General features: G+C 49.8%; 1 protein-coding gene across 8 annotated transcripts in view; it reads left to right on the forward strand.

Moving 5' to 3' along the window:
- Positions 1 to 12,580, forward strand: part of LOC102959459 (ubiquitin thioesterase OTU1) — a 35,318-nt gene extending 22,738 nt beyond the window's left edge. For 4 of the 8 annotated variants that reach the window (XR_006213990.1, XR_006213992.1, XR_006213991.1 and 1 more), the window contains 5 exons: positions 3,280 to 3,464; positions 5,921 to 6,098; positions 7,315 to 9,131; positions 10,760 to 10,838; positions 11,091 to 12,580. Coding sequence is in view for 1 of the 8 variants with exons in the window: in XM_042976331.1 (XP_042832265.1) it covers positions 3,280 to 3,464; positions 5,921 to 6,098; positions 7,315 to 8,891 (1,940 nt within the window). In the remaining 7 variants the exon portion in view is untranslated. The other 4 variants (XR_006213989.1, XR_006213987.1, XR_006213988.1 and 1 more) reach the window with 4 other exon arrangements.
- The last annotated feature ends 13,769 nt before the right edge of the window (positions 12,581 to 26,349 follow it).

Below are 26,349 nucleotides of genomic sequence, written 5' to 3' on the forward strand. Positions count from 1 at the left end.
TGGGGCTGGAGCCCGGCCCCTGCCCCATGCCAGAACTCCAAATGCTATTTATTTACTCTCCTCCAAGACTTGGCCGGTTTCAGTGGAGCAGTTAATATTTAACACGCTTTTGCCTGAGTGGCCCTGACTATAGGCTGTGCATATGTCCTTCACCCATTTCCTCCTCCTCTCAGATCCCCCAAAGAGGTCAAGGGTCAAAAGATACCAAACTCTCACCCTGAGCGTTTTGCTTGTTTCTCAGGCTTCTTATCAGGTCGAAATACCTCAAGTTTCGATGGCTGCCCTGAAAGAGCCCCCAAGTTTCAAGGTTGTAAAGTTGGTGGATAAAAATGCAGCATCCAGGTCAGGCCAGAGTGCTGAGAGAGAGAGTGGAAGGGGGAGAAGAAGAGAAGACTCTTACAGTCTATGTTGTTTGGATCAGAAAACTAGGTGCAGAGCCGGGATGCAAGCACTCATCCGACTTTGGTTTCAGGCTCAGATTCACCTCTGCGGTGATTACGCAGTGCCCGATGCCACGATCTCCAGGGGCATTTGGTGGCGTTTGTTTACTCTGGAAACATCTGTTGTTGGGCCAAAAAAGCTTGCCTGGAAGCACAAAGCTGAACCAGATAATTTAGAGGGTTTCAGGTGTGAAGTAAAAGGAGAAAGGTGATCTTAGGGCTTTTAGTGTTTAGTCAGGGGAAGCCAATGGCCCTTCTTCAGGTACAACGTGGCCCTCTTGCCATCTCTGAGATGCCTTCTGGAGGGACCGGGATCCACAGGCTGCCCTGTATATGCAGTTGTAGGTCATTCGCTACTTCCCTTAGGAGACACCAGTAGAAAGAGACCCAGATTTGTCATCTGTCAAAGAAGAAAATACCGCATGTTGCCTAAGTTATAGGGCTATTTGGAAGATCTAATAGGCATATCTGAAAGTGTAAGCTAGACCATGTTTTTGTTTTGTTTTGTTTTGTTTTTGAAGCAGTGCCATTCATATTGTTTCTCTCCCTCCCAGCTACTGTAGGCTATCCTTAGTTCCAAAATGAAAGTGTGATGGGTTGCCCTGGGAGGAAGGAGAGGCTAACAATCCATCATAAAGTCTGAAGAGTACTTGGAAGAACAGGGTGGTAATTGTCTTTGAAAGGCAGAGGCATCATCTGGTCACCCGTTCACAACATTATATTAACTACAGTGATTAATACAGTACTAATATTTATTGCTCCAATGTTGATAAAACTGGAGCCCAAACCTAGACCCTTGGATTTACACTGACTGCTTGGAAGCAATGCCTTTGTCTTATAAAGTGTTGCTTGCCCCATCCCTGTTAGGTGCTCATGAATGTTAGTTTAGCTGAAGGCATTGCCCAAATTCCACTGAGTCGTATATTCTCAGGGAAATAAACTACTTAAGAAAGAGTCTGTAATAATAGAGCAAAAACAACAACAAAAAAAGTGGTCTTCCAACAGCTTAACTCAACAGATGCTAGAACAGATGGCAAGTTTATTCATCCAGCATTTTTCGAGTGCCTTCTGTGTGCCTAAGCTTATGAGAAATGGATCTCTTTTGCTATAATGGCCTCAGCCCTACAGAATGTTAGGGATGAGTTAGTATCCTCTGAATCTAAGCTGTCATGAATGGAATGGATAGCTGAGGAGACTGAACTTCATCCACGTGACTCCTCATGTTTCTGTCTTTGGGGTTCTGGGTATTGGGAAAGAAACGTCACGAAGAAGACTGAAGAGCTATCTTACCCAATGCTGATTTATCACTGGGCTCCTTTGGTGTGTCTGTCCCCTGTGGTCCTGTCCCTATCTCCTGAGAGGCTCTGGACCCTTATGAACTCCATGTGTCTGGCTCATTGGGATTTTTTCCTCTTCTCTCCCCGTTGTCCTGCCCCTCCCTACCTGTCCCATTTGCAGACCTTCCCCCCAAATCGGCCTTGTGCTGGTCAGCTCTACAGCATTGACGGCTGACTCACCCAGCACAGCCCAAACCTGACTTGGCAGTGGAAGAAGTTATGGGTAGAGGCCAAAGAGACAACCTCCCTGGAATCCAAACCCCGGGTCCCAAGATCTCCAATTGAACACATTTTTTTCTATGACATTTTACTTAGTAAAGGGGGAGAGGGGTGGGGAGTAGAAAAGGTGATAGAAAATATAAAATGGTGTCACAGGAAAAATATAGATTCTAATCCTAGCTCTCTCCAAACTCCCTATCTGACCTTGGAACTGGCTTTTAAACTTAATTTTTCCAGAATTTTATTTCAGCATAGGAGAGCCCCATCTGGCCTTTCCAGACTTTGCGATTTTCAGAAGGAAAATGGTACCGCCTTCCTTTGCTCTTACTATTGGCAGAGTGAATTTGAAACTCTTTTTCCCTAAGAGTTGGAATTGGGAGGAAGCTACACAGGCCATTTCTCTCGTTTATTTGACAAAGATTAGGCAACCTTGCTGGAAATAAGTGCAGCCTCAGAGTGGGTGGTACACAAGAGGGAAACTGGGTTTGTATCAACCTGTGTGAGTTACATAAGAGGCTCCCAGACCAGGGAGATGATGGTGGCCCTGGTGGCAGGGGCTGTTGATGATATTGGCTATGACAGCAGCTAACAGTTACTGCACAGTGTTTTACGTGAAGTATCTCAGTATATGTCCGTGACAACCCTATGAGGTTGGTGTCGTTGAGGGCCCCGTTCCTTCTCCCCCACGTAACCCAAACCCTTCTTTTCTAAACTCTTGTTCCCTTACGTCAGTTTACTTTGATCCTCGAAGGACCTTGTCTTTTTCTTACGACAAGAACAGTAGCAGTTAGTCCTTTATTCATCGAGCATTTACTTCCAACTAAGCTGCGCAAACTGTTCTCATGTAATCCTTGCGTTAACCCTACCTAATGAGAAAAACCGAGTCAAAGAGTAATTTGCCTCAAGTCACATAACTGTAAATGCAAGCGGGATTTGAATCCAGATCTGACTTCCTCCAGAACCCACGTTATGAACCCCTTCCTATTTATTGCTTGTGGTCCTGGAAATGTAGCCTAAGCTCCCCGACGCAGAGAAAAAAAGCAGCCAAGACAAGTGTGGAGTTCCCTCTCTGACTAGACTGCTTCTGCACCTGCTGAGCCCGTCCTCCTGCATGTGTGTGAGCCCGCTTCTGCGTCCTTCCACGCAGGCGGGGAGGTGTGGGGAACCGCCGTGCACGGCCCCTTCCAGCTCTCTGCTTGCTTGGTGTCCCTGCCGCCGCGCCCCCGGGGGCCTGGGCAGAGCCTGGCCCGGCTCACACGTGGCTTTGATTCTTGTCTTTTCAGGCCGGCTTGGGACATTCTTCACTTCCCTTCACTTCCCCTCTGGGAGCCCCTCTCACCGCCCCTGCACCTCGCTTCAGGCGATGCCCAGGAGCGAGCTGTGGCCAGCGGGGCCTGGCTCGGAACCCGTGACCCGCATCGGCAGCTGCGACAGCATCATGAGCACCGTGTCCACCCGCTCTGGATCTGTACGTACTCTCCGCCTTGCAGCCCGCCCCCCCTGCTTCTGTCTGCACGCCCGCCCCGCCCCGCCCCGCCCTGCCCGCCGCCCGCCCGGCTACTCCTTCGCTTTCATCTTCCTTGTCAGAGAGTGAATCACACCGGTTGGTATTTCTGCCTTTGAGTCACCCAGGTTCTCGAGAGAAAGGGTGGGACAGTCCCAAAGCGCAATGAGATGAGACTTGCTCCCAGCTTTCATTCACGGGGGGTGGGGGGCTAAGTTGAGGTGAGAGCGAGGGCCAGTGATCTGAGGTCCTGGTGGAAAGCAGAGGGTAGATCACCATAGCACTCACGTTCCTGAAGCCTCCCTGCAGCCAGCAGGGTGCCTTCAATCTTTTACCAAGATCACAGAGGACAGAGTAATTAGGAGCCCGGGTTCTGGAGCCAAGCCGGTCTGAGTTCTCGATCTATAAGCTCTATGGCCTTGGGCAAATTATTGAATTTCTGTAACCTTCAGTCTCCTCCGTTTTAAGGTGGGATATAAGGTAAACACCGAGTCCTCCGGGGGGTGGGGGGAGTGAACGAGATGCGTGTGAAACACAGAACACTCAGCACACGCCTCTAAGTAGAAAAGAAATAGCCTTATCCAGGAGCATCGATTCAGAATCGCCCAAAGTCATCGTGTCTAACTGTTTGTGAGTGGCAGGTAACAAATTGTAATTTTTCTGGGGATGAATTTAAGTCAAGGTTGTTGTAAGGCTGGTGCGAAAGAGTACATCTGCCCTACGTCCAAATGGAAACATTCCTTTGCTGTTGGTGTTCATTGTATACCTAATAACCTAATAACCCTTGAGAATTTATACTTTATTGCTCTATATCCTACAGAGGTACTTGAAAATTTAAGGATGCTGAAGATCTCTACCAAATGTCAAGGACTTTTAATATAGCCAGTGAGTTTTGATATGTAAAAATGGAGTAGAGAAAGCAGCACACACACACACACACACACACACACACACACACACATACACACACAATCCAAAGTGTGGGCAGTCCATATATAATTTCTTGTTGACCTGAGATGGTGGGACCACAGAGACATCTTTCTGTTTCTGTTAGGCTGAGGCCAATACGAGCAGTTACATACTACTGGACACAGAGTGTGGCACGGATTCAAGATCTGCAAGGTGAATCCTCCACAAAGGAGAAATTCAGAGTTGGTTTATCTTTGGCAAAGCTATTTTGGGAAGAAGAGGGCCGTAAAGAAGATTTTGTTCAGGGAACCCCTGGAATCGGCTTCAGGGCTTCCACGGGCTACATTTGTAGCTTCCTCTGACAGGTCGGCCTGCCAGATGGCCCTTTAAGGAGTCAGGGGAACTGGTGGGGTTATTCCAACAACCATCTCCTAGGGTATCTTTAGAGCTGTCTCAAATCTTTCCTGGCCATCTGAGTGGGTCTGGAGAATATATAACTCTGAAGTATCTTAAATATTAGGAAGAGGGATGAGATAGATGCCAGGAGGAAACTCAGGCCAAATTTCTTACATTTCCATTTGCCCTTTTGGTTTTCCCTTCAACCTTCAACTTTAGAGAGCAACTATCCTATGGATCTTCCTGGCCTTGCTGACCGTGGGCAGCAACCATTTAAAAGGGCCGTAACACTTTTCCCCAAATACCCCTATGTGCTTTTTCATCATGACGGTTATTTACTTTAATATCTACTTGATATTTCACACTAAGTTCCTTTCCCCTCCTCCCATACCCGTCCGGTTTCTCCACCCTACCCACCTCTAGTTAATATTTGCTTAAGAAATGCACACTTATTTGAATGTTAGCCAGAGCCAAATGCCATCAAGAAAGTAAATACACAAAGGAAAAAAAAAATCCTGTATGGAATGCATTTCAAAGTCAAGTGTAAATTATTTGGTAAATTTATCTGTGGCTACTCATACCACTGTTGCCCCTGGCCGGATAGCCAGTGGCTGGCTGTGTTTCTTGTTTGTCCTTATACTGTCCTTGACATACCAGATCAAGTGTGCAAAAGTACTCTGACAAGTTAATACCATTGAAGTTTAAGGTCAAGTCATTATGTTACCCATGTAATTCAGAGCTAAATCGGAGACACGTAGAGGGATATGCTTGTGCCGGTCACACACAGGAACTAGAATCAGAACCCGGGACTGCTTCTGATCTGTTCCCCTAAGCGTCCCACCCAGGACTGGGTGGAAAAGGCCAGCTGCCATCTGCCTGCCCAGCACTGGGCGCTGGTGGGCCCACAGCCGCCAGTCTCCTCCCTGTCCGGTGCTCGCAGTTTCTCAGGAGACAGATAACTCCCGCAAACTTGCGGAGTCGCCTCCTGGAAAGGTTTCCAGCCCTTCAGCATTCCTTCCAGACACAGGGTGGTTCTCAGCCCCACCAGTTTCTGCGGAGCTCCCTCTCACAGCTCCCTCTCTCCCTCTCTCTCTGTCCTCCACGCCTCATTCCAGAGTGACGGCAGCTACGACTTCCTGTCCGCAGAAGAGAAGGAGTGTCTGCTCTTCCTGGAGGAGACCATCGGCTCACTGGACACTGAGGCTGACAGCGGACTGTCCACTGACGAGTCTGAACAGGACACAGCTCCCCGCGGCCCCCGAGCCCTGCCTGTCACCCAGCCTGCCCCTCAGGGTAAGAGAGACCATCTGGGGTGGCACCGCTAACAAACCCAGAAAGCCAGGACATTCTTGTGGCTGCTTTGCACCCTGTTTGCCCTCTCCTCTGAAGGTCATAGGCAGAAGGAACGACAGCACTCCTCTCCACGCCCCTGGCTAGAAATAAGCCATGTCCTGCAGAGGAGAGACTGCCGACAAGCCGGCGTCCTCTGTCTTTCTCTGAAGTCTCAGAGGCCTGGGAGGGAAAAGGGTTTGACTAGCTCCCGTTCTCTCGCAGAAATGCTGAAAAGACATGACCGCAGAGGTTCATGGGAGGGGTTCAGAGAAGGGTGGATGGTTGCTCTGGGGACACGAAGTGAGTCTGGAGAGCTAATCTGGATGCTCCAGGAGGATGAGGCTGCAAGAGATAAGGGGGAAGGGCCCCCTGAACTTCAGTGGGTGGCACCTCGAGGCTCTTGTGAGAGGGGGTGGAAAGCCAGTGGTGTTGAGGCTCAGTAGAAGGGGGACAGGATGGCACATGAGTGTGGCCATGAGGGTGGGGCCATATGTCCCAGAGTGAGGGGGGCACTTTACTCCTGAAGACAGCCCCACTGCTATCAGGATTGCAATCATTGATTTATTCGTTTAGCAAATATTTACTGACAGTGTGTTAGAACCTCCATGGAGATAGAGGTGTAACTGGGGACAAAGGCTTCACTGCTCCCTGAGACTGATTCCCTGGTCCGTGGGCCTAATGCACCTGCTGGAAGGAAAGAGCCCACGTCGCTCACTCGTGTGGGGACGGCTGTGGCCATTCCAGAGCCATTCACGTGTTTATAGAAAGTGAAGGTGGAGGAAGGCGGAAGTCTGGTCAAATCAAGAGCAAATCTGCTGTTCATGGACTCAGTTGCTTGGGAGCCCCGAGATAGCTAGAGGGAATCTCTCCCCCACCCTGGTGCTTCTGTAGAAGCTTAGAAGGAGCCCGAGTCAAGGACCTGGAGTTATAGGAGGCTGCTCTTTCCCCAACCATTGTGAAAAAGTAATCCTAGGTTGAAGGGAACCTGCTCAGATCGATCTGTCAGTGTGAATGATAGCCATGCAACAGGGCGGCTCCTTTAAGAGCAAAGAATCAACCCAAAACAAAACCCACTGCTAAGTGGAGACCAGAGTTCGGGAGGTATTAGCTTTGCCCCGGGCAGCAGGGTTCTCACCTCTGTCCACTCTTCTTTGCCCGTTCTCCTGGGCCCTCACAGGATATCCAGGGGAGAAGATCGTCCCACAAGGACCGGAGCCAAGGACAGACACTCAGTCCAGCTCACCCCATCTGCCTGAACCCGAAGGCCTGGGCCTCAGGTCTGGCTCCCATAGCCTCCCCAGAAATATCCACATTGGCAGGAAGCGGAACCCCGGGGAAAGCACCACTCGGACGAATAGCCACATCCTGGGGGAACCTGAGGGGCTTGTCCCAGAGCCCAAGAGAGAGCAGGCCGGCCAAAGCGGTGAGCCCAGCCAGGCTCCGGCCGGCCCCCTGACGCCTGCCCTTGGGTTGGACACGGTACCCATCCCCCCACCAGAGGCCTTTCAGGACAGCCAGCCAGAGCAGCGTGGGGAAGGCGGCCTGGGCGTCCCCAGGCCAGGACTGCAGAGCCATACGCCCCGGCTCCATTCGTCACTCAGCCCCCAGGAGAGGAAGGAGACTCCTTCAGCGGCCATGTCCCAAAAAGCCAGTGAGGAGGGCTCAACAGGGGGACCGGGGCAGCCTCAGCCTCCTCCCGCCGCGTCATCTCAGAGCGCGAGAGCCAGAGATGCTCCCATCCCGTCAGGGGGGGACCCCAGTGCCCGGCCAGCGCCCTCCACAGCTCCCAAGCCCCGGAAGCTGCCACCCAATATCGTTCTCAAGAGCAGCCGAAGCAGTTTGCACAGTGAGCCCCACCACTGGTTGTCTCGCCACTCCGAGGCCACCGCAGGAGACTCCGGCCTGGCCTCCTCCTCGCTGCAGGAGCAGAAGAAAGCGCGCCGGGAGGCCCTGGAGAAGCTGGGGCTCCCCCAGGACCAGGATGAACCTGGCCCCCACTTAAGTAAACGCACCAGCTCCACCCGATTCAAGGAGACCCATGCCCAGGCCTCCTTCCAGGCTCCAGCCCCGGCCCCGGCTCAGCCGACGCAGCCTGCTCAGGGCACAGCCGCTGCGCCTGCCGGAGGGAAGGCTCCGGCTCCTGCTCCCACTCGGGGACCTTCTCCAGCGAAGCCTCCGGCTCCGACTCCAGCTCAGGGTTCTTCTCCCGACAAGGGGTTGATTCCTGCCCAGGAGCCCACTGCAGGCAAGGTTCCAGCTGCCAAATCCATGCCGATTCCTATCCCCAAAGCCCCTGGGGCAGGTGGTCCTCTGGCTCGGGCAAAGGCGGACTCGGGGCTCACTCTCCGGGAGAGCAACGTCCCTGGCCTGAGACAGATGAGCTTCAAGTCCAACACTCTGGAGCGTTCGGGTGTGGGGCTGAGCAGCTACCTCTCGGCCGAGAAAGACCCCAGTCCCCAAACCAGCACCTCTCTGGGTAAGGGCTCCTTCTTGGACAAGGTGTCTCCCAGCGTCTTGCGTAACTCAAGGCCCCGGCCTGCCTCCCTGGGCACGGGGAAGGACTTCGCCGGGATCCAGGTGGGCAAATTGGCTGACCTGGAGCAGGAGCAGAGCACCAAGCGCCTGTCCTTCCAAGGACAGAGCTGTGACAAGCTGCCTCGACCCCCCTGTGTCAGTGTCAAGATCTCCCCAAAAGGAGTCCCGGATGAGCACCGAAGGGAGGCCCTGAGGAAGCTGGGACTGTTGAAGGAGTAGTCGCTGGCCACCAGCATGGCCCCGCCGTCCCCGTCTCACCCTCTGCCATACAGGAGGCTCAGGTCCTCTCCCACCCAACAGCCCGGGGCTCGGACAAAGTGGGCTTCTCTCCAGCGCGCACCTCTCTCTGAGGCCAAGGGGTGGAAGAGACTGGATTCCAGCGGACGCGCGTTTGTATTCAGAGCGGTTGTGTCACTGAGTGCCTGCCCAAATCATCCTGAAGATGATTTCCACAAGACGGTGTGTGTGTGTGTGTGTGTGTCCATGTACTATAGGCTGTATATATCATTGAAGCTATTTATATGACACAAGGAGTCATTGCTCAGAGTTCTGCTTGTGTTGGAGATTTTCTTCCACTGGGTAGGGTTCAGCCCAGCCAGAACTAAGGGGAGAAGGTGGGGGGGGGGGCTGAGTCTGAGGAATAAAAGGTCAGCTGAGACAATGGATGTGCTGGGGACATTAGGCAAATGCAGTGTCATGTGAAATGTGGGTCCCCCAGAATCCCTGCGTGGAAGGGGACTGGCTCGTCCCTTGGTTCTGGACTTCTGGACACCCCGGTCCCAAGGTTAGGGCGCGTCCCTGTAGCTAAAACTGTCCATTGACTGAGAACAGAAGTGCTCTGGTTGGCCTGCGAAGGCAAGATGGGTGACCGCACAGCACACGGCCACTGGGAAGGACCCCTGTCCACGGGCTTGATGCATTTATAATAAACCGTGCGGTGGCCCCTGCCGGGGACATTCCTATTCTTCCGCTCCCACTCTCAGCCTGCATGTGACTGACCCCAGGGCCGGGCCAACAGTGAGATGGGAGTCTGAGCCCAGAGACTTTATAAATACCAAAGAACTGTTTGAGGCCTTACCTATGCTACTGCACATAGATTTTTTTTCAGTTTCTATGGGAAGGCAACACCATACATTCTCTGCTAGTCACTCACAGAATGTCAGAGCTGGGAGGAATCTTAGAGACAAGACTCTTGTGACCCACGCTGTTGGGGAAGGGAAGGGAGTCATCTGCGGTCACTCTGCCATTCAGCGACAGAGCCGGGACCCTGGCTTCTCATTCCATGCTGCACGCTGCCTCCCTGAAGCAGTGCTTCTGTACGTCTACACAGCACCCTGTGGATCAGGAGTCACCATCAGAGGCTCAACCCCAAAGCCTAGAGAGATTAAATGTTGTTCAAGACCATATTGAGTGCTGTTTTTTCCACTGTGTCTTCGGAAAGTAGCAATATAGTCACTCATTTATTAATCCAAATTCCCTGACCGCTTTGTACAGCTTGAGAAAATGCCAAAAGAAGGTACTAAGAGTAGGCGTCGTAGGCTTGTGGATACAGGCTTGGAAATTAGACACAGCTAGACATGACCCCTGCTTCCCCTAAGGAAATAAATATTATTCGTGGCTGTGGTTGGAGTCTAGGATCCCCAGATGTGAGGAGCGGATAAAGGGAACTGTTGTTGGAAAGGTGCCCTTGAGGTCTGCTGAGAATTTCTGGACTGTGTCCTTAGGGACCCAGCACTGTCAAAGCATGGTATTTCTAAAAATGATGAAAAGATTAAGGTGAGGACAACAAATGGCTCCACCCTGTCATGGTATGTGGGACGTGGGTGTGACAGTTTCTGTATATACTCTCATGCACACACCCAAAACCTTGGTGCCTTCCTGGCCCTGGTAAAGACCTGGTCTGTTGGAGCTGATAGGGACTCCCACCGCTGGCCAAGCCATACGTTATTACAGACTCTTCTGAAGAGCGAGGGCCCTTCCTGGAGGACTGGTTTGACATGCTGTATTTGGTTGAGCTGCCTCATACGTGTATTTCAAGACAACCTGGGAATGACCACTTAATTTTTTTCAATTTTCCTAATTAATAGGGACACATGATGCTACCTATAAAGTAAGACTTGGTAGGAAACTGAGGCCTTCGTATCAACACAAGGATGATCAACACAGGTGGGTCAGGAGTACCTCCTCTTACATCCTCACCCCTGGTAGGGGCGAGGTCTCTCGAACAAAACATGGTTACACACAGCTTGCGTTCCCTCCCTGAACCCTTATCTAGTGACCTGCCCATTTTCCCCCCGCAACTCCCTCCTGGCTTCCCCGTGTCCTCGCCCTTCCAAGGGCACGTCTTGCTCTTAGGACGGTCTTTGGGATCCAAGTATTAAGATAAAAAACCCAAACCCATCTGTCCTCATTTTGAAGAGGGGCAAAGGAACCCATCTAGGGACATCGGCCATCCTGAAGTTGGCCCTAGAGCCACCTGAGGAATTTTATCTACCCTCTGACGTCCATATGGGATTGGTCTTCATCGAGCTTGAGCTGGAGGTAAGAGTGGGGTCACTGCTGTTGTTACCCCTCTATCCCTTTTTGGAAGATTTCGGATGGACGTTTGTAAAGGCCACTCGTTTGATTTTAAAAACCCACGTGACAGTCCTCCTTCCGCTTGGCCCCGTAACTCTGCCATACCCTGCTGTGATCTTACTGCTACTGGGAATGAGCTATCTGCCAAATACAGGAGCTGGCTTCGTCTCCGCCTGGCACAGTGGGACAGGTGCCTTAAGTGTGTCGACAGCTGCTGCTCTGAATCACCACTCACGTGCGTCCCTGGGCGCCCTGTACTCCGACCCGATGTGGAAGGGCTGTGTGCTACCCGGGATGGGCCCGGTCGCCTCGTAGGTGCTTCCCTCCATAGTGGGAAGTATGGTCTGGAAGAGGCCACCCCGCACCCTGACGTTGCACAGGTGTGCAAAAGTGGGTGTTAATTCCAGGGAAGAAAGCAGATGAACGAGTGGAGAGCAGGCCCTACTCGATGTTATGAGTTAAAGCTGGAGGTGGGATTTAAGAGTCTGCAATATGTGTGTGTGAGGTAAAGCACTCCATTCCTTGATCCATGATCACATGTGTAGGGAGAGGAGGATCATCCTGTCAGAGCATGAAGCTCATAGACTAGAGGAGGTGGCGACCAGGGGACGGGCAGGAGAAATCATGTCTATCTCAGAACCTGAGGAGGAATGGGGCCACAATGCGCCCATGCTCTTTTCTTCATGTGAGTGACTATAGAGCGTATATAGGTCAGGCTCAATTGGACAGCCATCACTTACCAATCAGGGAACCCTGGGCTGTTCCTATCTGTAAAGTGGGGATAATAATACCATCCTTTCAACATTGCTGAGATGAACGAGTGCTATGAAATATGTAAAACTCAGTGCTTAACATAGTGTAGCTACTCGACAAATGATAGTATGGTCTTCGGCATCTTATTTCTTCCTTCTCAAAGGGAGCGAATGGAGGCAGGGATGGAAGCCAAGAGCTCACCCAACTCAGCTCCGAGAGGAAATGGGAGCGATCTTGCTGCAAGTAAAAGTCCAAAGTACCAACTAGGCTTTGGCACACCCTCCAGGTGATTCAACTTCACCCACGCCAGGTTTCCTGGAATTGGAAAAGAAAGGGATCGGCATGAATACGGTGTTTGTGTCTCAGGGAAGCCAGCTTCTCTATCTCCAAACCCAGGTTCCAATTTGTCACCAATGTCTTGTCGCCCATGATCATATAGTTTACTTCTTTTTGCTTCCTCCAACTTCCTTTTGCTGTGTGGTTCAGTGACCTATATGCTGTTCTATAGTTATTCATTTTTAAAATGGAGAAAAAGAATAAACATATATAACAGAGGGGAATGATGGCTCAAATCTATTTGAGGTGGCTCAAATAGAGACAAGAAAATGTCTCAAGCATTTTCTAAATAAGGTAGGCATCTTTCAGAAATGAATCAGGCGTAAGTGGGCAGGAAACAAGAAGGTATATTGGATGACTCCTCAAATCCCTTCTAATATAAGGGCCCAGTGAATTGCAGGAGTCATTGCCATCATCATCCTCATCACCACCACCGTCATCATCATTGTCATCAGTGACCCTTGGCAGACAAGGGAGGTAAAGACAGGTGATGTTCTAGTTTCGGGCTGCCATTCCCTCTTGCTCATTGCCTATCTGGATCATTGTCCTTATTCAGCACTTGCCACGTATCCAGGGTTCAAAATAATTCAAAGCAGAATGGTATCCTGGCAAAGCCAGATGAGCTATAGTGAGTCACTGCATCTCACTCATAAAATGGGGAACTTGGACGGAACTATCTCTTAGATCCATGCCAGCTCTGAAACATATGTTAAAATGAGTCCAAGCAACTTAATTAGGAAGATAAACACCATGCCAAAAATAATCACAATATGGTCTAAGATAAAATATACCTCATAGAACCGAAGACCTGAAAGGAACGTTTTAGATTATCTAATCCAACCTCCCACTCAAAAAGGAATTATGTCGTAAGTTGATATATAGTCAGAAAGATGGATGGATGGACGGGTGGATGGATGGATAGATGGATGGACAGACGGGTGATGGACAGATGGATGGATGGATGCGTGGATGGAAGAATAGGTGGATGGGTAGATGGGAGAAGGGAGGGGAGAGAAACATATCGTGGACAAGAGTGCAAGCTTAGGAGTCAGGCTGCCAGGCACCCTGCACCTGTTTCCTTTTCGGTTTATTTTTGATTCCTTTAACTTCCTTTGTTGTGTGGTTCAGGGAACCAGGGAACGCTGGTTCAGGGAACGCTATCCTACAGTTACTTAGTTTGAACATGAAGTGTAAAAAAAAAAAATTATATAATAAGAATGAACCTTGTAGAAGCAGTAATAATCCTTACCTTTTACAATAATTTTGAGAAATTATGCTCATTGAAAATAGAATCAAATGAGATAATACATATGAAACACACTTACCACATTGCTCAAAAAATGGAATCTATTAATATTATTATCATATACATATGTAATTCAGACGCCAGTGGGTGCCCTTGAGGATTGGACTGATATCAGCCTACACTTAAATTCCTCAGCCCGGAACAGTCAAAAGCCCTCCTCCAGTTTCCAGAACCTCCTGCAGACAACCTGCTCATGTACCATCCTGTGTGCTCTCCATCTGGGGGTGTGGCTCCGGGGCCTCCCTGCGCTACCCGCCCTCCTACTCCATGCACTGTGGCCTCGTTTCACCCTCACTGTCCCCACTCCCAGCAAATTAATCAGACCCAAGCCCGACCAGCCTCAAAGCCCAGGCTTTTAATTGATTCTCATAGGAAACCAAGTTACTTGAAGCATTTTTGTTGTTCTCTGACTTTTTAACCAGAGATTGGGGTAGGAGATATCAAGGGACCTAGCACAAGGCACACGTCCGTTCTCACCTCCCATGCCACCCTTTCGATCCTCTTGTTCCCTCCTGGTGTGGGTGCTGTACGTAGGTCAACCAGGAAGCTCTCCCCGCCACACCCACGCTCAGAGCCCCTCATGATCTGAGCATCTGCCCCAAGACACTGTTCAAAAATTTTCTTATCCATGAATAGGGTTGTCTCCTTGAAATGAGCTCTGGAATGTTCTCTACCTCCTTACCTTCAGGCCTGAAAACGGAGAGGAAGAAAACACAAGATGACTTTTGGCATCTACACCTCCAACTGACCTGACCCCCGCTACACTCTCCCTAAGGAATCCCAGGGGCCTCCTTTCCATCGCTCCCTGCTGTGCCCATCTGCTTGAGAGGGTTGGTTCCCTCCCCCCTGTGACTCCCCCAACCCCCATGCCTCAGGCAGGGGCTCTGTAATAGCCAGGGTCCACGTAGGTCTTGTGAGCGGTGGGGATACGGTTTAGTTGAAGTTACTTCAAATACAGGATCATTAGCATTTTAGGGTGACTTGAAATCAGGCACAATTGCAGCCTGAATCTTCTGCCATCCCACCTCCACCTAGAGGGGCAGGCACTGCCCTGTGCCTCTGACCTCACCCTCTGGGAAGGCACAGTCCTCCTGTGGGCTGCTGCCCTGAGCGACCAGCCTCCTGCAAGAAGAGAGTTGAGTGACTCCCAAGGTTTTCTTTTTGGGGTTGTTCTTCTGCACGGGACCGGCACATCTTCCTGTAATATTTTGGTTTGCGATAAGAAATACACACTTGGTCTTCGTTTCTGTGCCCGTTTCTGGCACTGGGCTCTTAACACCCTTGGGGTTTCCTGTGAAGAGGGAGAGAGGGATATCATCTGTTATATTAATGAGTGACTTTTGGAAAGCCCCTAGATCCGCTAAGGTGAGGGCTGGTTCCCAGAGGAACCAATCCAGAGATTAGAGGCTGGAACTATCAATCCTACCTGCACCCCATCCCCCACCTCTGGGGAGGGGAACCGGGCTGGAGAATAAGTTCAATTACCACTGGCCCATGATTTAATCAATCAGACCTATGTTAACGAAACCGCCTTAAAAGGCCGAAGGACACGGTTTGGAAAACATCCATGTTGGTGAACCAGAGCACATGGAAGGCAGGATAGAAACTTCTTTGTTTGGGACCTTGCCCTGCCTATCTCTCCACCTGGTCGTTGATTTGTATCCTTCAACATCTTTTGTAACAAACTGGTAATCTAGGGGGTAAACGGGCTTCCTGAGTTCTATGAGCCGCTCTAGCCAATTAATCGGACCCAATGAGGGGTCGCGGAAGCCTCTGACCTACAGTCAGCTGGTCAGAAGCACAGATCACAAGCTGGACTCCACACTGGTGTCTGAAGCGGGGAGCGGTCTTGTGCGGCGGGGCCCCCAGCCTGTGGATCTGCTGATGTCTCTGGGTAAGCGATGCCAGAGTGGAGTTGAACTGTAGGACACCTAGCTGAGGTTGTGGCCTTGTTTGGTGGCGTAAGGAACCCCCCCCCCCCTTGCCAGAACTGGGTGCAGATCATTCTCCCTGCGCCGCCGCACTCTTACTTCCTGACCTACGTGTCCGGAAAACCAGGGCAGAATTCACGCGGCTTGAGACATTTCTCTTCACAGCTCCCCTCTGTGTTTTATGTCTCAACTGCCAACTCTGTTTCCACTTCAGACTCAACATGTCCAGACCCGGACCCAGGAGGGGGGACCCTCTGCCCAAATCTGATCCTTTTACAGCGTGGTAGGTCTCAGCCAGTGACACTAGCATCCGTCCGATCAGTAAAGCCGGAAACCAATGCATCATCTCTGACCGGGCCCCTCTCCCTGGCCCTGAGTAATCAGTTACCGAATCACCACGTCACCTCCAAACATTCAAACCTGTCCTCCTCCTTTCCCTCTAACACCACCGCTGCCCCAGTGCCCCATCTGCTCTCTTTTGGTGGCAGGTCTCTAACTGTTCCCTTTACATCCACTCAAGCCCCCCTCCCGCACCCGTTCCAGCAGCAGCCAAAATTATCTTTTCATCTGTAGGACGCTGCTTCTCATGTAAAAAAGAAAAGGACCTAACAAAATGCACGCGTACCTGCATTTGTGCAAGAAGAAATACAGCAACGGGGAACCCCAAGCTAATGGGACTGATTAGCTACAGAGGGTAGGTGGGAAGGCTGTAGGAAGGGGAGACAGGGAGAGGGTGGGAAGGATGGCAAGAACTGTCCTTGGCTGAGTATACTTTTTGCATAGTTCCGATTTTAGAAATGTGGTCATGTTTCACATATCCAGGAAATAAATATGTAAATAATAAAGAAATAAGCGGGATGTGTGTGTTTGGAGGAGGGTTTGGAAGGATCCCAGATGAAATACACACAGTAACAAACTTAATTACGTTAAAAATGAAGGTCATACCACACGAAACAGAGTGGGGAAGAAAAGAACTAGTTTAACTTTGAAAAAAAAAATCTACTTTCACTATGTGATTGCTGCATGAACGGGAGGTACCTGCTGACACGTCCAGCTTGAGGATAACGGCAGGTGTGCTTATTTATGTATTTATTTATGTATTTGTTTATTTCTTCATTTATTTCTCTTTTAGAGAGCGCCACAGGGGGAGGGGGCAGAGGGAGAGAGAGAGAATCTCAAGCAGGTCCTATGCCCAGCACTGAGCCTGACTTGGGGCTCAATCCTCAAACCCACGACCCTGGGGTCATGACCTGAGCCGAAATCAAGTCAGACGCTCCAGCAACTGAGCCACCGAGGCGCCCTGAGAAATGGTTTCTTAAGGGGACTCAGGGACAGAAGCGTGTCTTGAGTGGCTATAAGACCCAAGACACGTACGTCTGCAACCTCAGCTCCGTAAGATGTACTCCTATAACTCTAGAGACTGGGGAATACGTGCCAGTAACCCACCAGGTAGGAAATATCGTGTCTTCGGAGTAAAGGATATTATGCCCCAAGGGTGTACTTATGGGTGCGATTAGACAAAAAGGAAAGAATGTGGATGTGGGGGGTGTACTCAAAGCTTCAGGTCACAAAGCAGTCGTCGTGACACGTTCGTCCAAGATGGTGTGAGTCCGGTTCACACAATGATGTCAAAGGCTAAAGACAGATTCTAGCTGATGGCGATGTACTTCCCATTTATGGGCTAGCATTCTGAGTTTATGTGTATTACAGGATCGAGCAAACAAGTAACTTTATTATGGAGGAAAGAACTATGTTTCTTGCCGTTGGAGAAGAGAGTTACAAATGAGAAAATGAGAAAGACCAGAAAAAGCCCTGTGATTTTAGATTACAATTGGAGTTATCAATATGAACTCATGCTTTTTAATATATATATACAGACAGGTAAGTATAGATAAAGATACAGATGTGTGTGTATAATATATACATATATTTCCTAGTTCTATTCATCAAAAGGGCCTAGGAGTAATAACACCCCAGTCGCAACGAACGTATCTAGCACCCACATCAGGCTTCTTAATATAATTTTACAAAATAGGGTCCAGTAGTCCTTCAAAAAGTTCAGGCTGAGAACAGAGAAAGAACAAGATGGGCCCCAGACATCTCATGATGCCCAAAGCAAGGAAGTCTTGGGGCGCCTGGGTGGCACAGTCAGTTAGGTGTCTGGCTTCAGCTCAAGTCACGATCTCACAGTTCGTGAGTTCAAGCCCCACATCGGGCTCTGAGCCGACAGCTCAGAGCCTGGAGCCTGCGTCAGATTCTGTGTCTCCCTCTCTCTCTCTGCCCCTCCCCTGCTCACGCTCTGGCTGTCTGTCTGTCTGTCTGTCTCTCTCAAAAATAAATAAACATTAATAGAATTTTTAAAAATAATAACAAATTTTAAAAACACAAGGAAGTCTCAAAGAATGGTGGAAGCATGTCAAAAGGACGGAACAGCCGACGTAAAGGGTCTCTCTAGCCAAATACGCTACGCTGAGCAACAAAATAAATAACAGTCATGGACTGTAACCCACAGAATAAAATAAATATATATGATCCCATAGCGATGTAAAGAAATAACTGAGTAAATAATTAAATGGGGGTTAAGAAATGACTCTGGTACAGTAGCATCCCAATAAATAAATGTTGAAGGAATGATGGAAACAAAAATCACAACTTGGCAACCACCACAGTGATAATTGTTACAGGTGAAAATCATTAACATATGCTAAAATTAGTGGAAGAAAGCATGATGGGAAGTAGGATTTTTGCAGAGTCTCAAGGTATCCACCTGTAAGATACATACTGGTCGAAAAAGGAAGAGCAGTGACTTTGCGATGAAAACACGTGGCAGATACAAGTTTAACAAAGTTAACCGAGTCAACATCGCGGGTTATGATGCGTACTTGATAGCCAGTGCCTCCTTTTACACTGCACTAAAAAGGACACAATGTCACAGTGTTCTTGCCAGCACCGCACAATCTGAACTTAAACATGAGAAAACATCAAATACCAATTGAGAGACATTCCGCAGAAATAATCGGCCAGGATTCTTGAAAGGCACCAGGATATTTAAAGACAAAGGCACGATCACACATTGAAGAGAAAAGAGACACGACAAATAAATGCCGTGAAAATTCTGGGTTGGATCTTGCATTGGAAAAGGACATCTTGATTTGGCTTAAAAAAATATTTTTTTAAGGTTTATTCATTTAAAAAAAATGTTTTAATGTTTATTTTTGAGAGACAGGGACAGAGCATGAGTGGCAGAGGGGGAGAGAGAGAGGGAGACACAGAATCCAAAGCAGGCTCCGAGCTCTGGAGCTGTCAGCCCAGAGCCCGACGCGGGGCTCGAACCCACGAACTGTGAGATCATGACCTGAACCGAACTCGGGTGCTTAACCAACTGAGCCACCCAACTGCCCCAATGTTTATTCATTTTTGAGAGAGAGAGACAAACAGAGCATGAGCAGAGGAGGGGCAGAGAGAGAGAGGGAGACATAGAACTCATAGTGGGCTCCAGGCTCTGAGCTGTCAGCACAGAGCCCAAAGTGGGGCTCAAACTCACAAACTGCAAGATCGTGACCTGAGCTCGAGTCGGTCGCTTAACCGACTGAGCCACACAGGAGTCCCTCGATTTGCTTTTAATAAGTGGACTTCTGTAAGATGCTAACATTTGGGGAAGCTGGGTGAAGAGTATGTGGGAACTCTTTGAACTCTTTTTGGAATTTTTTTTAAAGTTTATTTTGAGAGAGAGAGAGAGAGAGAGAGCATGCACGGGTGAGGGAGAGCAGAGAGAAAGGGAGACAGAATCCCAAGCAGGCTCCACACCATGAGTGTGGAGCCCGACTTGGCGTCTGAACCCACCAACCCTGAGATCATGACCTGAGCTGAGATCAAGAGTCGGAGGCTTAACTGAATGCACCACCCAGGCGCCCCTGGAACTTTTTTAAAGTTTAAAATTAGTAAGTTTAAAGAAAGACTTCTTTTTATGTTTATTTTTGAGAGAGACAGAGAAAGAGTGTGAGTGGGGGAGGTGCAGAGAGAGAGAGAGAGAGAGAGAGGGAGACAGAGGATCTGAAGTGGGCTCTGTGCTGACAGGAGAGAGCCCGATATGGGGCTCGAACTCACAAACCGCGAGATCATGACCTCAACTGAAGTTGGACACTTAACCAACTGAACTACCCAGGGGCCCCTGAGGTGCACCTTTTCACTGTCTCTGGATATGCCCCTGTTCATATTGCAACTTGCATGGTGGGCGGTAACCAGGTACTTCAGTGGTCCTTTGGGTAGTCAGGCTTGACAAGCAAAGGTGTGGACATCGTCTCCACCCGGGGCCTGGGACTATACAGAGGAACCTCCTAACCAGAGATGGAGAACCTCATCCCAAATCCCCAGGAACAGACTCATGTCCCTGAAAGGCAGCAGAGAACAGGGTAAAAGGGTAGACTCTGGAGTCAGACCTTGGGGCTCATCTTGAGAGTTGTAACGATAGGCAACATTTACTGAAGTTAAATATGTACAGGACACGGAAGTAGGCACTTTACCCACACTGTCCTGTTTAATCCTTCCCCCTAGTAGGGGGGAAACGGAGGCAGAAACAGATTAAGAGAGCTGCCCTAAGTCACTCAAGTCGCGTCCGGTCTTGAACTCTGGCTGTTGTGTTCAACAGAGAGGAAGCAGGGAAAGTCCTCAGGATATGGAGCAGCGAGACCCGATTGTGCCATCGCGTGACGGCCATGTGCCCTTGAGCAAGTCATGTCACATCTCTGCTACGTTCTGGATGCACAGAGTTATTTTGAGACATACATGAGATGCATATTTGGGGAAGCACAAGGACTGTACCGATGTCGGTTTCTCTTCTTACTTCCTCCACGCTGGGACGGAGACCCAGAGCAGTTCGGCACGGGTCGTCCTGCACAAGGAAAGGAGACAGAGCTCTGTAGCTTTGCTGCCCGGCAGCATTCGGACTACAGCTCTCCCCCAGGCACCGGGCATCCCGGGGGGACCCCACCAAGGCTGATGAACTCCTCCTCTCCCCTCCACTTCAACTAACATTTATTGAGCCCCTGTTATGAGTCAGGCATTCTCACCTCCAACATCTAACTTATTCTCATGACAGCCCCACACGTTTATATACAACCTCCCATTAAGGAAACTGAGGCTCAGCCAGGTGACTTACCTTGCCCAGGTTCACAAGTTGGTAATTAGTTGAATTCGCATCTGCCTGTCAGCAAGGCTAGTGCTGTTTCTGCCGCCACAAAGCTACCACAAACGAATAACTTCATTTGAACACCAGACAGCCCTGTGATCTTGGCAAAGGTAGAATTATTACTCTCGCTTTACGTAGGAAGAAAATGAGTTTGCGAGAGCTCGTGTGGTTAGAAGGCATAGACCTGGGGATAGAATCAAGGTCTCTGGTTTCAGTTTGTTCATTCATTCATTCATTCATTCATTGTACAATTTCCTGAGTTCCAACCCTCTACCCAATACTGGGAAGACAAATCCAGTTTAGAAAGGAGCTCACGTTCTAGCTGGAGGGAAAGGCAATCAAATGTGATTGTAATCGCTCTGCTTTTCCTGTGGGAATGTTCTTTGAAATAGTCCTGGGTTCTCCTTTCTCACCCCACGCTCACACCTCCACCCCTTCAAAGACGCGTCCGTGTCCACCATGTCCCCACGATGGCACTTGCGAATGTCAGCTGTGGTGTCCGTGTTGGCAGATCTAATGGTCCCCCTTGATTTCATCTTATTCTGTCTCTGAGCAATCCTTCTCACGGACAACTCCCTTCTTTTTGAAACCCTTTCTCCTCTTGTTTTCCGGGTGCTACCTGCTTCTCCTATGTCTTCGCCACCTCATCCTCTTGGGTCGCAGGGCTTTATGCAGGAATATGTCTGCATGTTCTTTAAACACATGGACTTTGACCCAGCTCTGGACTTTGCCTTGGCTGTTCCTTCTGCTAGAATTCTTTTCGCCTCATCTTTACATGGCTGGTTCCTTATCTTTCAAGTCTCTGATTAAATTTTAGATCTTCAGAGAAGGCTTTACTGATTCTCCATCTAAAGATGACCCTCATCCTTTTCCTTTAGAGTTCCACCCTTTAGTTCTCTGCATTGTACTCACCACTATCTCCTATTTTGTTTACTTATTTTATTTGCCATCTCTTTCCCTCAACCAAAAGTAAGCTCTGTGAAAACAAGGGCTTTGCCCATCTTGTAGAAGAATGCTTGGCCCATAGTGAGCATTTGACAAATGTTTGTTTAATAAACATATGGAAAGGGGGGGCCTGGGTGGCTCAGTCGGTTAAGCGTCCTACTTGGGCTCAGGTCATGATCTCACGGTCCATGAGTTCGAGTCCCGCGTCGGGCTCCGTGCTGACAGCTCAGAGCCTGGAGCCTGCTTTAGATACTGTGTCTTCCTCTCTCTCTGACCCTCCTCCGTTCATGCTCTGTCTCTCTCTGTATCAAAAATAAATAAACGTTTAAAAAAAAACCCCAGCAACATATGGAAGGTGTTCTCTGAAAGATAGGAGAGAGAGACAGAGACAGAGAGAGAAAGAGAGACTTTGAAAGCTAATTAAAAGAGTTTCTAGAAGGATACATGGTCAACAGTATCAAATGCCCCAGATACGTCAAATATGACAATAAATAAAACGTTTCCATTGGATGCGGAAATTTGGACGTCCCCATTAATCTCAGCAAAAGCAATTCCGGTGGAGATTTGCATGTGGAAAGCTAACCCAGGAGCACTGTGTGCAGTTGGTGGACGTGAGACAGTGAATGCAATTTAAGCTTAGCTGTAAGGTGAAAGGAAGCTAGAGAAATTGATAGGTCATCAGGGTCAAGGAGGATTGTTCTGTTTTGGTTTTGGTTTTGCTTTGGGATGGAAAACATTTGAGCATGATCATACACTGAGGAGTCTACGAAGGAAAAAAAAACATATAGGAAAGGTGATCATTATAAAGCAAGGTCCTTGAAGGAAAGAAGGGATGGAATCTAGTGAACAAGAATGAATTCTTAGGAAAAAGGGTCAGCACCTTCTCTTCCAGGTCAGGGGGGAAGAAGCCAAGCATGGAGAGACGTAAACAGAAAAAAAAGGGGGGGGTGGTGGGACGCCTGGGTGGCTCAGTCAATTAAGCGTCCGACTTCGTCTGAGGTTGTGATCTCACAGTCCGTGGGTTCGAGCCCCGTGTTGGACTCTTTGTGTCGACAGCCCAGAGCCTGGAGCCTGCTTCAGATTCTGTATTTCCCTCTCCCTCTGCCCCTCCCCTGCTCACACTCTGTCTCTCTCTCTCTCTCTCTCTCTCTCTCTCTCAAAAATAAAGATTGAAAAAAAAAAAAAACACCCAACTTTATGGGTAGAGGTTGAGAAATGGAAGGAGTTCCCTCTTAATGGGTAATATTTTCCCTTTGAATGTCAACCGCTGAGGGCAAGAGAAGTAGGCGAAGGGGCAGGCCCTTGCTAAGACAAAAGGTCTAAAATAGCCATCAGCCATCGTAGGTAGGGATGAGAAATAAACTGCATTCGGAACAATGACAGAAAAGAAAGCGTGTTGATACTGAAGTCGGGTGAGGTCAGACCCGTGTACTCTTAAGGAAAGTGTGAGTGTGCAGAGAAAGGAAGGTGGCATTGGGTCAGTCCAGGTTGGGGAGCACGTGGGGCTGTCCTCACCCCTGGTGCTGTGACCGAGGCCCCCTCTCTCACCAGCATACAGCTACTACGTAAACACACCCAAGCAGAAAACATTTGTTCTGCAAAAGCCACTGCCCCCGTTTTCCAGTCGAATAAACGAACTCGTGCTCACACCCTTGCTCATTCCCAGAACCCGAGTGCACCGCTCTGGCATCCTGACTTCTTGAAGCTGCTCTTGGTACCTGAAGGGAACTGGAACATACACCCTCCAAGCACTGAGGAGTGGGACTATATGCTTAAGAGGGCAGAAAAGGCACATTCTGGAAATGGTCTGGGGTCAGCGGAACGCTAACACTGCCTTCCAGGGTCCTCTCGGCCCCTGGGCAGAAGCGGGGAGGGATGGAAGGCGGGGAGGCAGGCTGGCAGAGAGGAGGCATGCCCTGTGACACACTGAGGCTGTGTCAGAGCTTTGCATCTAGTAGAAAATGCTGGGCGTGGGGGAAGGAGCTGCCTGGCATGTTAGTGCCCCGGGGCCTCCATTTGGGTCCAGGCTGGGGTCCTTCTCAGGTGGCATCAGTGTTAAAGGAGCCTGGACCCCCGCACAGCTGAACACAGGCTGGGAGGAGATTTTTCCTTCTGAAGTTATCACTTCTCACTTAATGACTTTTGGGGCTGTGTCTCTGGGTGGAGAGGAGGTGATTAACCCTTTCCTGAGACACGTAATTGCCTTCGAGGCTTGGGGAGGAATCTAACTCAACTCATTTTGTGTCATTTACTATAGTCAATGTCGTAACTATAGTCAGCAGTGGGTGGTTGATCTACATGAAATAACCTGCAGCTTATGTCCAATCCCGAGAGGGAGGGAGGGAGACAGAGAGAGAGAGAGAGAGAGAGAGAGACTTTCCACATAGACCTTTCAAACACTGTCCATGGGAGAGCTGAGGCTAGAATCAGTATTTAAAAATTTTTTTTCTTAATGTTTTTATTTATTTTTCGGAGAGAGAGACAGAGCATGAGCAGGGAAGGGGCAGAGAGAGAGGGAGACACAGAATCGGAAGCAGGCTCCAGGCTCTGAGCCATCATCACAGAGCCCCAGTGCAGGGCTCGAACTCACAGACCGCAAGATCATGACCTGAGCCGAAGTCGGAGGCTCAACCAACTGAGCCACCCAGGCTCCCCGTAGAATCAGTATTTAACAAACGTGTACAGAACATGACTGCTTGTATTCAGGCTTCGAGTTGCAAAGAAGGGAGTTTCCAGTCTAATGGGGGAGACCTAGACGATGCCCTCAGAAAGCATTCCAACGCGAGGGCCAAGCAGGCCGATAGAAAGCACCACAGAAAGAGGGCAAATGGGCATGACTCAGGGGAGGTACGTAACCGCCGAGGGGATGTGGAAGTGTTGACAGATCAGAGGATGTTGATCCCCTTCTTTAAAGGATAAAGTGCTTCATCTGAGAAGCCAGCAGAGGAGAATTCTTTAACAAGCTTGAGTTTAGAAGGCGGGAAGGAAAAGGTGGAAGAATGCCTCATCTTGAAGAAAGGTAACCCTGCGTCCAGTGGTCCTGCTGAATCCCCCGTCATCCCTGGGCGGGAAGCCCTGAGCAAAGCCACCACATAGGCCTGCCCCAGGGTCTGCCCCCTCCCAGAGCAGGGCTGCTCTCTTTCTCTGGCACCACTGCATTCAAGGCCACGGGCAGACCCGAGGCTCTGGGCCGCCTCCCACCTCTGGAAAAGTCCGGGCAGAAAGGTAACAATGAGTCAATGTTTAGCTCAGGGAGACAAAAGGCCCTTTGATAAGACCCTGGCCTCGGCAGACTCCTCCGCTCTGCGAATGAGCTTGGATTGCATTCAGGAAGAGGGGGAGCAGGAAGCTGCGGTTAGTGAGCCCCCCTCCACCCCCCTTGTCCTTTCAGACGCCGTGGCTGTGGTGGCTGTGGTGGCTGTGGTATAGACCCTGCAGTTTGGACCCTGGCCTGGCAATCCCGCTTCTAGTCACCTCGTCTGATAAGGCCCTCCTCACACCCAGGAATTCTGGGCTTGTTCCGACGACGGAGATAGGAGCAGGGCCAGGTAGCCACGTGGAGGGAGCTGGGATTTGCCTCCACTGCGGGGGTGGGGGTGGGGGGAAGGGCCACAGCTCAATGATGCCAGAGTCCTGTGTCCCTGAGCCTGCATTTCTAGAGAGCCACCTCCTCTGTGATGTGCCTGTTCCCTGGTGAGTCTGTTGTCTCAGCTACTCACCTTTCCAAGGCAAAGTGGGGAAGAAAACACTAAGCTGTCGGGTGAGGCTCTGCAGGGAAACAGAGTGCGGGCCATTAGGAGCCATCCGGGGGGCTGGTTAGGAGGGAAGCTGGGACTGGGCTCACAGATTAGCAGCCTTTGTGTGGGTCATTTGGATTTTATGGAGGCCGTGGAGAGAAGGAGCTAGGGGCAGGTGGGACTGTGACAGGTAATAAGAAATGTATCTTGGGCCCTCACACAGAGCTCCTAAGACCTTTGGAATTTCCTAAATGGTGAGAATCATAAAAGTTTCTCTTGTTGTGTTAATGAGGCAACTTTTGGAATATCCCTAGGTCACCTAAGGATGGGAGTTGTTTACCTGAAGACCCCACCTTACGCCCCCCCACCCGCCCATGAGGAGTGGGGGCTGGAGGATGAATCCAGTCACCCTTGGCCAGTGGATTAATAAACTGTGACTATGCAATGAAGCTTCCGTTAAAAACAAAACCAAAAAAGGATGGGGTTTAGAGAGCTAATGGGTTGTGAACATGGAGACGGGGGGGGGGGGGGGGGGGATTGTGGGAACCTCTGACTTAAAGTTGATTGGTCAGAGGCACAGGGGACAACCTGGCCTAGTGATTAGCATGTGAAGTCAGGGAGTCTTGGAGACTGAGCCCTTAACCTGTGGGATCTGACTCTGTCTCCGGGGAGGCCTGGTCAGAATTGAGTTGAACTGTAAAACAGCCAGCCAGCCAGTGTCCAAAAATTTCTTGGTAGTGTGGAGACCGCCCCCGCCCCTGCCGCCATATTGGAATTAGATTCATAAAGACGGGGTTAAAGCTGCTGGGTGGGGACCAGGACATGAGATAGCCACCATGGAAAGCTCAGTCTGCTAAAAGTGAAGTCCTATATGAACAAATAAATGCATCCCCCTCTCTGCCCT

This window comes from Panthera tigris, chromosome F3 (assembly GCF_018350195.1).
Source record: "Panthera tigris isolate Pti1 chromosome F3, P.tigris_Pti1_mat1.1, whole genome shotgun sequence".
Classification (NCBI taxonomy): domain Eukaryota; kingdom Metazoa; phylum Chordata; class Mammalia; order Carnivora; family Felidae; genus Panthera; species Panthera tigris.